General features: G+C 31.2%; 1 protein-coding gene across 1 annotated transcript; it reads right to left on the minus strand.

The window, feature by feature from the left end:
* Positions 1-210: 210 nt before the first annotated feature.
* On the minus strand, positions 211-1796 carry LOC124421298. The gene is made up of 2 exons (XM_046956241.1): positions 1571-1796; positions 211-639 (listed from the first exon to the last, which is right to left on the minus strand). The coding sequence occupies exons 1-2, from the start codon at positions 1727-1729 to the stop codon at positions 226-228; spliced, it is 573 nt and encodes a 190-aa protein (XP_046812197.1). The 5' UTR covers positions 1730-1796; the 3' UTR covers positions 211-225.
* Positions 1797-13770: the final 11974 nt, after the last annotated feature.

A 13770-nucleotide genomic window follows, 5' to 3' on the forward strand; every position in this document is an offset into this window, starting at 1 on the left:
AAAAAATCTCTTTTTTCGAAAATAAGTAAAAATATTCTAGAATAAAGATAAAAAGGTTATATTTTCTAATAGTCCACATTTTAAACTTACTAAATGGTATAGGGTATCATATGGTTGGCAATGCCAACCATACTTGCCAGTGTTAATAATTTTTCATAAATACAATTCTTGTTTCAAAAATTTATAACAAACAAACTTTTTATTATTTTGTTGTTGTGTAATTTCCTAGATTCTGAAATATTTCAATGAAATTTCTAATGGATATTTCTTACCTTCTTCGGTATGTACTTCTAAATGGCCAGCTTCGATTAGTTGCAAGAGAACATTTTGTGGTACATTAGATTTATCAGCCAGTTGGTGGATACGAGTTTCTAATGAATAAAGTGCATTATTGTTTCTAAAATTGCCTTTGTGTAAAGATTTGCAAATTCGCTTTGGTTCAAATGATGTTGGATAAACCATTTCTTTGTTATTATCTTTACTGGTACTGGAGATTTTGCAACCATTTGCATCAATGTTTATGATATTTTCCTCCGGAACAGATTCAGTATTAAGGCAGTTATTATTGACATTTGTAATACCTTCGAGGTCTGATGACTCATCAGAATCATTTGTCGATGAAATAGGAGAACGATCTTCCTGAAATAAAAAAATAAAAAATTTAAATTAATATTGTAACACAAATAAAGTATCCATATTAAAAATGTAGATAAATAAATATATATATTATATATATATATATATATTATATATATATATATATATATATATATATATATATATATATATATATATATATATATATATATATATATATATAATATATATATATATATATATATATAATATATATATATATATATATATATATATATATATATATATATATATATATATATATATATATATATAAGATTCGATTTAATGTATAAATTATATAAAAGTTATGGTTACTTTGTTGTTTTTTTATAGTTTCTTTAATTTCACTTATATTTGTAAAACTTACTTCGGGCAATAATTCTGTCATATTAACAGGCAAAACGTTAAAAAATCTCCTTACAATACCATACTTGGACATGACCATATTCTCCTGCACCTGTTCTATCTTATCCTTCACCTCATTAATCAACAATATGAAATTATTATACTTTGTTACTTTTAAACTCTCATCAACCATACCTGTGTATGTTCTATTAAACCATTTCCTACTCTGTTCCACGACCAATCGAATATTCTGTAAGTAACCTTGCATTTCATTCTTTATTTTCACCTGTTTATTTAAATTATTAATAATATTCTTCTGATTCAAATCTATATCTTGGAGATGATTCTCTATTCTCAACTGTCCTCATCATCCATGTTACCAAAAAGCCAATTTATCAGTCTACCTCCTGCATTTATCAATGCCCTCTTCTTTCTTGTATTTGTGTGAATTTTAAGTGTCTGCAACGAGTGTTCTAGTTCGTTAATTTTCCTATTAAGGCTTATAGGAAGCCAACCATCATTCACTTCAAAGTTATGAGAAACTCCCAATTTTATTTTTTTGAATTGTATCCCTAATGTCGCTTACATCTATTACGTAGATCAAATCTGAGAAACTCTCAATTATGTTGAGAGGCTCACCCTGCAGCACCGCATAACCCGCTTGGGTCTCGATACCTCCAATCCGGACCGCAGACTCAGTGCATGGGGCCAACCAAAACAGCAGAAGTACCAGGATGGTCAACATTGCCGTTCCCTGAAAAAGTTTTCAATGGTCTTTTAATATTTGCCAAATCCATCTTATTAGGATTATTAGCATTGTATTTTACAAATCTTTTAGCCGTTTTTTTGTCTTTGGACTCCGGGGTTTTTTCCCCCTTCTTGAATTAACCCTATTAATAGCCTTCCTCTTCCTATCACCCATATATTGAGCAATTTTTCGATGATCTATATCGGAACGGTTCAAAAGGTCAATTGGCCTCATATTTGTCGTGGAGTGAATTGTGCCATTGTAAAAGCCTATCGCCCTAATAACTAGCTCCTCCACATCTACGTTCTCGTTACTTCGTTTTAGAACTCGAACATGCTCCAAAAGAGACAAATGCATTCTCTCTATGTCGGAATTACCCGTATGAGAATATGCCGTTGTGAAATGCGTCTGAATATTTCTATCCGCACAAAACAGTCTTATCAAAGCGTTATTGAACTCATTGTCCATTATCAACAACTCCGGTTTGCCAAGTAAGGCAATCCTTTCCTGAATCTTTACCCTGACCGTTCACATATTTTTATCTGTAATTTTTTGCACAGACCCCAATTTAGTAAATCTGTCTATTGTGGTCAGAAAGTATGTTCTATGAATCTGAAAAATATCCATATGAACAATCATGTTTGGTCTTTCAGGTGTTACAGTATGATTAAAATGTTTACGATAAGGATTTCTATCGTACTTATTTTCATTGCATATTCTGCAAAAATTTATAAATTTATTTATATATTTTATCAAATTTGGATAAAAATGGGAGTCTTTTATTTCCCCAAAATTCTCCAAAACACCTCTATGGTTCCCGCTATTATGAGTATTCTCAATTATCCTATACATCTCCTCTTCTTTAGGCATGTCTACAGCCAATTTCGTACATTTAATAAACTTCAAACCTCGATCACCAAACAACGATTCCAACCTTCTTTGGACTACACAATACATGTTATCCGGAAGCTCGGAATATATGCCGACTCTTCCTTTTTTTAACGTTCTTCTAAATAAATCGTTCCATTTCCTCTGATACTTCAAACAGTGATTTAATATCACAATCTTCAGTTCTCTCATCATCGGATTCCAATCGGCTTAGGAAATCCGCCTTTGCCTTTAACATACTCGATATCAAATTCATATTCAGCGAGCATGATTTTCCATCTGCTCAATCTGGAATTTGGCTCCTTTAGGGAAGCCAACCATTTGAGAGGCTGGTGGTCAGTGTTGACCAAAAACCTATTTCCAAAAAGGTAAGGACGAAAATATTTAGCCGCCCATACTATAGCCAAGAGTTCTTTCTCTATTGTACTATAGTTTTTCTCATGATTATTCAATGTTCTGCTAGCATAACAAATGGGTCTATCACCCTGTCTAAGAACAGCACCCAATGCGACATTACTAGCGTCCGTAGTAAGGACGAATTTCTTGTTGAAGTCCAGATAGGACAGTATTGGTGGATTTGTTATAATTCTTTTTAAGTTTTCAAATGATTCAATGTAAGAAGGATCATCAATATTTATCTTGACATCCTTTTTTAAATATTTTATTATTGGTCCGGCTATAGAAGAATAATTCTTTATGAATTTTCTATAGTATCCCGTAAGACCCAAAAATGATTTTATTTGTTTTACAGTACCTGGAATAGGTACTTTATTAATCACCTCAATCTTGGATGGACAAGGTTTTAGACCGTTTGGTGTAACTATATGACCCAAAAACTGAGTTTGTCTTGCCAGAAAACTACATTTATTCATTTGAACTTTTAAATTATGTTCATTCAAAACAGAAAATATTTTTGTCAGACTACTCAAATGTTCCTCCAATGAAGATGAGAAAACCAATATATCATCCATATAGATGACACAAATTTTATTAATGTAATCACTCAAAACGTAATTCATCATACGCTGAAAGGTGGCAGGTACATTCTTTAAACCGAATGGCATTCTGATAAACTCATAATGTCCCATTGGTGTTGAGAAGGCCGTCTTCTGAATGTCCCTATCTTCCATCCTAATCTGGTGGAAGCCTTTCGCAAGATCAATGGTGGAAAAATATTGTGCCCTACCCAATTTATCAAACAGAGAATCCATATTGGGCATCGGAAATTTATCCCCCACAGTTATATTGTTTAGATTTCGGTAATCAATGTCAATACGCCATTTTCGTTTACCATCGTTATCCAGTTTTTTCGGTACTATCCATAAGGGTGAGTTATAAGGCGATTTACTCGGCCTAACTATTCCGTGGATTAGCATATCTTTTATCTGGGTTTCAATTTCCCTTTCGTGTGCTTTAGGGTACCTATATATTTTTGAATACACCGGTTTGTGTATTCCGATGTTGTGACAATACTATATTTAACCACATTAGTTGTTGTCAGAGCTTGACCTTCTTGATAGAATGAAGCTCTATTTTTTCTTTAAAAACACATCTAATTTGCGTTTTTCTTCATTATTCAAATGTTCTGGCAAATCTATGTTACCAAAGTCTATGTTTTGCAATTCTAAAGTTTCAATTTCGTCAAAGCGTATATCAACTGGCTTTGAATAGAACAATATTTCGACATTATTAACCCAAAGTCTCATATTATAGAAATCTATTATGACACCCATAGGCATCAACACATTATTTCCGATTATACAATCGAAAGCCTTATTTTTTAAATCAACAAGTTTGACAGACATAGTTTCATCCCCTGCATTAAACTCCAAAGGGACATTAGCTATAACCTCTTCATCCACCATTTTAGTGCCGGTTAATGTATTTAATCTCATTTTATTCCTAAGTCTTCTTTTCAAAGACAACCCCTCAAAAATCCCATAGTCGCCCAACGTAGTTGCAGCCCCGCTGTCAACTAAACACCTAACTTTAATGTTATTGATTGTTAGTAATACTATCGGTAATTGGGATCCGGATGCTGTACATGAAAATTTTCATTCATGCTAATATTTTCCACCTCCATTGGTACGGGTCTGTTATTGTTCTGATTTGAGCCAACACGTCTATTTTGACCTGAACCTTTTTGGTCATAACCAGTATTCCTATATTGACCTGAACCCCTTTGTTCATAACTAGTATTCCTATATTGACCTGAACCTCTTTGCTCATAACTAGTATTACTGTATTGACCTGAACCCCTTTTGTCATAGTTGTTTCCACTGGGTTGGGTCATGTTTTGAAGATTTGGTTTATATGACCTATTATTGAAATTTTGTCCATAATTTCCCATCTTTCGTCCTTTATCGAAATTCTTTTCCCGGGAATTATTGGTATACGAATTTTTACGTAAGTAGACATCTTTCATTAAATTGTTTTCAATGAGGTATGATTGTGCACCAGAAATGGTAGCAATGTTATTTTGAATGAGTAATGTCTTTATATTCAAAGACAGAGAATTTAAATAAATCTCAAAAATTAATGTTTGATTTATATCTGGAGAAAACATAGCGTTATTCTCCGGATTAAGGCTATATTTAGTGTTCATGAGATTTAATATCTCACTTAACTTATGGTGGAGTTCCTCCACGCTCAGAGCCACTACGTTCATGGCTTGGTTTCGCAACCCCAAAAACGATTCTTTTACACCAAATTCTTCCCTAAGTTTGGCAATAATTTGTTCCCACGTTGGGACTACTAAGGTTTCAATCGCTTTCAAGGCTTTACCCTGAAGACGATTTGCTAAAACCGATCTAATCGTTGCCTTGTGTTCCTCCCCCACTAAGGACAACACCGTGTTTACGTCACGCAAATAGCTCGTTAGAGCGTATTCGGACGACCCACTAAATGGTGGTAAGCTACGAGCCTCGCGTAACCCTTCTGCCAATGTTAACGACATTCTATTATCTTTCTTCTCCTTTCTTACAATTAATCAACAAAACTCCGTTAATATCAGATTCTAAATTCTATTGTTAGTATATACTTAATTTTATACGCATATATATACCATTTCTTCCGCAATCCGTTCCTTTCAAGAATACGGGTTTCAGATAAAATATGGCATATATCGGTCCCTCATCAATTGGGAACCGAATAAATTCTATCGCACCACGGGTGGGTCCTTCACAAAAAGTTTGTTTCTTTTCTTGTTGATGCTGTTTGTAGCTGTTATTATTACTGTTGGTTTGTTGTTAATGTTGATTTTGTTGTTACTGTTGGTTTTGTGGTACTGTTGGATTTGTTGTTACTGTTGGTTTTGTTGTTACTGTTGGATTTGTTGTGACTGTTGGTTTTGTTGTTACTGTTGGATTTGTTGTTACTGTTGGATGACTGGTCTTTTGGCTAACCAGCTTATTTCTTCCTTCAAGTGCTTTGGCCGCACTTTATTATTTTCCAAGGCGATGGAAAATATGTGTTTTTTTCTTTATTTATCACTTTCAATTTTATATATATTTATAGACAAAATTATTTCACTGAAAACAAAAAAATGTTTTTATATTAAAACTTTCACATTTTAATGATTTATTTAAAAGTTTCGCCCTTAATAAAACTCTTTTACGTTTTTATTAAAGAAATAAATGTTTTCATTTATTTAGATTGAAACATTCACGTTTCTAGATTAAAACTTGTACGTTTTAATTATTTTTTTAAGACTTGGACTTCTTATATTTTTTTCTTTATATAAAAAAAATATATATCTTTTTTTTAAATTAAACTTTTTAAAAACTTCTTATTAGGTTTCTTTTACTATTTTTCACCTAGTATCCTACCGACTGCGCCAGTTTTAGTTTTAAATTTTAAAGTCCGAGAGACCAAGAAAAACGACTTGCTCGTTCTTAGTGTAGTTTATCTCTAATCTTTTATTTTATTCAATACTTAAATCTAGCTTAAAAATAATGTATTGATTGTACCAATACATTCTTATTTTCTATAAAGATGCCGATTGTGCATTTTTGAACAAAGGCATCTTTGGTGAGTATATTGTTACAAATCGTACGATCAATCCAAATCAATAGTATGCGAACGTTTTGTTTACATTAACCATCTTGGTGGTCTTTGATAATAATTATTAAATAAAGCAAAATGAAATAAAGCTTCCCACTATATATTGTCAATTCATACCGGAATTGACATGGGAAAACCGGATATTGGATTGACCGGAGGACTCGCACATATAACTAGCACGTGTTCATCTTTTTCTAATATACAGTGTTGTTGTTGCTTTTTTAACAACGCACGAAAAAAATATGACATTTTTTGATGAAATTTTCAGAGGTTGTCTCGGATTTTTGCTTATATCTCCGTTATTTACAGACCGATTTTGCTGATTTTAAATAGCGATCTTCTCGAAAGCATGTCTAATAGAATTATTGAAGATTCGGATCTCGCCGATATCTGGGGTCCTCTAAAAACTGATTTCAACAAACACACAAACAGACAGACGGACATAGCTTAATCGACTCCGCTATCTATAAGGACTCGGAATATATATACTTTATAGGGTCGGAAAATTATATTGTAGAAATTACAAACGGGATGACAAACTTATATATACCCTTCTCAAGAAGGTGAAGGGTATAAAAATCGTATATCTAAAAAAGAAAAAATCGTATAACTGGCGGACTTTCAATAGGGCGCTTGGCACTACATATATGAGGGTAAAACAAGAAATATTGTATATCCCAAGGCATAAGAATATTAATTATTTAAGAATAAAAGTATATATTAAATTTAAGCAAGTATAAGAAATAAATAGATTATTAATGTATTATTTTAGAATTTAAATGAAATATATTGTCATCAAGAGAAATTATAATTAATCTTTAAGAGAAATTTTATAGTTTAGTAAGTAAATAAATAACTTTTTTTGGTTATTATGTATTTAATTTCATTGGGGTACCGGAGCACACCGGGTATTAGGTATTTGTATATGAAAATTATACTGCAAGCAAAATGGGTCGTTTCAAATTATACAATATGGAATTGAAAGCTCATATGGGTAATATAAAACGGCATTATAACAATATACATAAAGAAGCCATTTCACCTGAAGAAGATAATTCGTCACCTACAGCAAAAAAAGAAAAATCCAAAATGTTAAGTTAAGAATGAACAAGGAAGAATTTATGAAATGTATTGTCAAAAGTATTACAGAAATGAATATGCCCTTTAGCAATTTTATTAATGAGGCATTTCAAAATCTGTTGCAACCGTGGACAGATAGATTTCATTAACCAAAATTTTGAAGTTGTAGTTTATACAGTAGGAATGGTCGAACTAAAAGAAGGACATCACGCACAGTTTTTAAAACAGCAAGTTTTAGACATTCTGGAAAAATACGGCATAAATATAAGTCAGTTCTACTCTGTTACCACTGATAATGGAGCCAACGTTATTAAAACATCAAAGCTATTGCAAGAATATTTGGAATATGATATTGAAAACGAAGAAAAATTTAGTAACGAGGTATTCGACAATGTGACAACAAGTATTTCGGAGACATTGTCGATTATACATTGTGCAGCACATACATTGGAATTGGCAGCTTGGGATGTTTTAAAGCAATTACAACAACATAAACAGTTGTCGGGAAGAAGTTAAACTTATTTAAAAAATGCGGGAATCAAAAGCTAGCCCACTGCCCGTATTAGATAATACGACAAGATAGAGTATTACTTTTGAAATGGTAAAATCATTAATAGCAACTAAAATTTGGATTGAATCCGACAAGAGCTTTACAGTAGAGGTCGACTGGAATTTTGCTATGACATTTGAAGAAAGTTTCAAGCCAATTGCCAAAGCGACTACCTTGTTACAATATAAGGAACTCGTAATGGGTGATTTTTACAGAGAATGGCTTTTGTGTGAAACTGAATTAGAAGATATGTCAAACTATATTACATAATTATTGTTGATTGCTTTAATATATATTAGCAGTCTTCATTTGATCCTCACATTAGTGAGGATCAAAAGAAGACTGCTAATGTAAGTATTTTATTTATTTTTTTAATAAGGAATAAGAAGTAGATAATTGAGCAAAGCGCAACAAATTCAACCAATTTTTATTTCGTAGTCTTATCTACTAACAATTTATAATAAATTAAAACTAAGTGGGGAAATCAAAGAAAAATTGTTGAAGAAGGCAGTTTTGAAGCAAATGTGTCGTCACCAAATGAAAAGAAAATTAGAAATAAAAACTGCTCTGAGTTTCTCAAGGCGAAATAATTGCAGTTCCATCCAAGAAAGCCTAGAAAATTTGCAATATGAAGAAAAACTGGCTTTTAATACTAATATTTTGACATTTTTGAAATTAAAGAGTTTGAAAAACAATGAAATATCCAAAATAGCAGAAGTAGCTTTGGCTGTACCAGCAACGCATGTTTCGGTGGAAAGGGCATTCAGTGCATTACGCATTATAATGACGAAAAACCGTCGAAACTTGAGTGCAGAACATTTGGAAAATATTTTACTAATGAAGCTTAATCCTACACTTATTGAAAAAATTTTATGTTAAATATTAGAAAATTTTGCCAACATATGTATTATGTGGTAAAATCATTTTTATTTTGCCTTCTTGTTTGCTTGTTGATGTTGAGTTTTTAAAATATTCACTGTATATACCTTATAAACATTTTCTATTGCGGAAGTTACCCGTGTGAAACTTCCAAACGTGCTAAAAGCTCGCCAGCGATATTGCGGAAGAGAACTGATGCCGAGGTGGGGAACGTCTAAGAGTAACTTGGAAGATACTTCTGGAAGACCCGCAGAAGAAACTTCTAGATGGCTCTTGGAAGTAAGGTATTGCCAAAGACTCTTCTAGATGTGACTAGGAAGTCACTTCTTAAAGTGACTACCTAGTATCCTCTAGAAGTGTTCCTATCTTCTAGAAGATGAGTTTTCTCTTCTTCTAGAAGATGAGTTTTCTCTTCTTCTAGAAGAAGAGTTTTCTCTTCTTCTTGAAGATGAGTATTCTCTTCTTCTAGAAGATGAGTTTTCTCTTCTTCTATTTGTATACTCATTAAAATAAATCTAAATAAAATGAAATTTTATAGTTTTTATTGAGTTAATTGAACTTAAAATAGTAGAAAATATAAATTGATTTAACAACTAATCTAAAAAAGTAATATATGTACATTAGACCGACTCACAAAAAATGGTGCTTGAGTTACCCACTCATAATATTCGCTGTTATGTAATATGATGTTACCCAAAATATTTTCGGTTAAGTGTTGTCCATTCGTGAGCTGGACAGTTTTAAAGAAAATATCGTATGGGAACACGATTCTTCATGTTAAATTCAATATTTTATCCAGCTTAAAAAAATCTTTGTTATGTTTTATAATGGTTCCCAAAACATTTCTAGTCTATCGATGGCCGTTCGTGAACTGAACCGGTTACAAAAAAGTCCCTTTTTAGTTATTTTGCTTTAAATTATACAGCATTTCTTAAACAATATATACAGTATGTGGTATCATTTGAAAGGTTTTTTGAAGCCAAGTCTAGTGGTGCGCAAAAATTGCAAAATTGTGCATATATTTCATTTTTCTTAGTAAAAACCTAACAATTTTAAATATTTTGGAATATGACAATTATTCTCTCATGTCCAATACATTTACCACCAAAGTTTAAACGGTCAGATCCATTTTTTACATTTTCTGCATATAATCGACATTTTTAATGGAACCACGTGATGAAAAAAGACATATATAACATACCAGATCCCTATATTTTAATTCGGTTAGAAGTATTTTAATAGGGGGTACAATATTATCTACTGCTTTCTAAAAAATAAAATAATTAATAAATTTATTTATTTATTGTTTTGAATCAATAAAAACATTACCTTTCATGAACATTTTTTCAATAACTTGGAATTAAACCGTCTATAAAGATCTGAAATTACTAAGTCAAGGATTATTTTTTAAATTATTTACAGTCACTTACGATAGAAACCCCTTAACGACCCTAAACTGGATATTGCTTTTGACACTAATATTGCAATACTATTTTTTGTTTGCTCTCTTCTAATACTTAGGTTTAATATCTTGGGAACGGCACGGTGGGGCAGAATGAATTTTTTTGTAAATCTGGCATTTGATCCGATTGGGATAAAATTTGGCGTGAGCGTAGCCAAGGAGTATTCGAGTTTAAGTTTTGAAGATGAACCCTGCAGATGCCCCAGCCGCTGTGGCGGCTCAAAGTAGGGTACCTACGACATGCAAAATTTTTAAACTCGTGCCATTTTTTTGTTTTTCACCCAAATACAAAGATTTTTATATTTTGTGAAAGCGCTCGACGAGATCTTGAAAAAACATACTACTTACGTCTTATAATATCCGAGTTATAGGCATTTAAAAATTTAGTGATAAAAAATTTACCATACTTTGGTCCGCCTTTTTTGAATACCGGGCGTAATTTTGGACCAAATGGACTCAATGTTTTCTTGTTAGTTAGACAACAAAATTTCCAATAATACACAAAAAAATTTCAGATCAATATCATTTACAGATCAAAAATATACGTTTTTTAATTTAAAAATTCAAAAAATTTTAGATTTTTGCCGTTTTTTTGCCAAAAATGTGTCTTAACTTTTTTATTAATAAAATAAAATTTTCTTTAAGAACATATAACAATTTTATAGTTTTCTAAAAGGTATATTTACGCAGAACGCTTTGGCGTAAAAACTTGTCCTATTTTTTGAAAATGTTGCCACTGCGTCCTTCCGATTAATACCCATTTTTTTATTAAAACTTCAACTTTGGGCGACATCTTCTAAAATCCCAAAGCTAAGATCAGAAAACTGAAAGCAGTTTTGGAAACCTCAATATGTTTTCTATTTACTCCAAAAGTATTTTCCCAGCCCTGAAAGAAATGTGGAATCTATGGGATTTTCATTCCTATTTTTGGGAATTGCTGGATGCCCTTTGACCTTTTCAATTTTTTTGCTTTTTCTTATTTGAAATGAAAAATTTAACAAGCGTTGAAAATTTCATTGAGTTTTGTTCATAAATAAAGATTTTGTCAAATATTACATATTTGTTTAATTTATAAAACTTTTATATCAAAATTTTAATAGGGTCGCAGATAGCTACAACAATTTAGTCCATATTTATCCCTTAATATCATTTTTTAGTTAGATATGGAAATTCTCGACCCTTTACAAAAAAGTCAATATCTCAATTACATTTAAAAATATGTTCATTTAAACCTGTGTCCTTTAATTTCATCTTTTTCATATTTTAGTATTAAGTATGACAGAACATACATTTGGTGTTGAATAAAATATTTGGACAATTTTTAAAAATTATTTAGTTAATTATTTTATTAAAGACTCTAACATTGTATATACAGTAAAAAAAATTATAATTTTATTATGAGCCACGCACAACAACACCTAAATCACCCCACACAAACCACATTTACCGCCCACCGAAATATAAAACACAATTTAATACAATATCATCAGATTGTATAAAAGCTTTTTTATTTGAACTGTTTATCTTAAACATAATACAATTAATTCTTACAACCTACTTATATAGTTAATTCCTAACACTACTTATTTTCTATAAAATAATCTGTCATATCGGTATACATATCCAGAAGGTAATATAAGTCCTTTAAGTCTTCCTTGTTTTGAGATGATAGAGTTTCATAACAAATCCATCTTGGCATCCATAGGTTGGTTTTCCTTTTTCGTTAAATGTATCAGCAATTTCCTCATTTGAGATTGAAAAAAGTTTTTGTGTGACCCACACATGTATATTTTTACCGGTAATGATAGGACCTTTCAATTATAAAGATAAGCAAACAAATAGAAAATAGGTAAATATAAGATTTAAATTTAAATATTAGATTTAAATAAAATATTTAATTCTAAAATATGAAAAATATGAAATTAAAGGATACAAGTTTAAATGAACATATTTTTGAATGTAATTGAGATATTGGCTTGAAAATTTTTGTAAAGAATCGAAAATTTTCATATCTAACTAAAAAATTAAGGGATAAATATGGACTAAATTGCTGTAGCTATCTGTGACCCTATTAAAATTTTGATATAAATCATAGTTTTAGAAATGAAACAAATATGTAATATATGACAAAATCTTTATTTATGAACAAAACTCAATGAAATTTTCATCGCTTGTTAAATTTGTCATTTCAAATAAAAAAGGTCAAAGGGCATCCAGCAATTCCCAAAAATAGGAATGAAAATTCCAAAAATGGGATTTTTACTTTTTTGCCCATAGGGTCCACATTTCTTTCAGGGCTGGGAAAATACTTTTGGAGTAAATAGAAAACATATTGAGGTTTCCAAAGCTGCTTTCAGTTTTCTGATCCCAGCTTTGGCATTTTAGAACATGTCGCCCAAAGTTGAAGTTTTGATAAAAAAAAATAGGTCATATTCGGAAGAACGCAGTGGCAACATTTTCAAAAAATAGTTTTTTACGCCAAAGCGTTCTGCGTAAAGATACCTTTTAGAAAACTATAAAATTGTTATATGTTCTTAAAGATAATTGTATTTTATTAAAAAAAGAGTTAAGACACATTTTTGGCAAAAATCTAAAATTTTTTGAATTTTTAAATTAAAAAAATATTTTTGTATATTTTTGGATCTGTAAATGATATTGATCTGAAATTTTTTGTATTATTGGAAATTTTGTTGTCTAAATAACAAGAAAAAATTGAGTCCATTTGGTCCAAAATTACGCTCGGTATTCAAAAAAGGCGGACCAAGGTATGGTAAATTTTGTATCACTAAATTTTTAAATGCCTATAACTCGGATATTATAAGAGATAAGTAGTATGTCCAAGCATGTTTTTTCAAGATCTCTTCGAGCGCTTTCACAAAATATAAAAATCTTTGTATTTGGGTGAAAAATGTCGTATGTACCCTACTTTGAGTCGCCACAGCGCCGTCCCTGGGGCATCTGCAGGGTTCATCTTCAAAACTTAAACTCGAATACTCCTTGGCTACGCTCACGCCAAATTTTATCCCGATCGGATCAGCCGTTTAGAAATGCCAGATTTATTTCCAAAAAATTCCATTCTGCCCCACTGTGCATTGGGTTTGTGTTGTATTTGTATAC

Source organism: Lucilia cuprina, chromosome X (assembly GCF_022045245.1).
Source record: "Lucilia cuprina isolate Lc7/37 chromosome X, ASM2204524v1, whole genome shotgun sequence".
NCBI lineage: Eukaryota > Metazoa > Arthropoda > Insecta > Diptera > Calliphoridae > Lucilia > Lucilia cuprina.

Coding starts and splice junctions, on each gene's coding strand:
- LOC124421298 (XM_046956241.1), bottom strand. CDS start 1,729: ATGTTGACCATCCTGGTACTTCTGCTGTTTTGGTTGGCCCCATGCACT. Junction 640..1,570: donor ATTTGATCTACGTAATAGAT/GTAAGCGACATT, acceptor TTTTTATTTCAG/GAAGATCGTTCTCCTATTTC.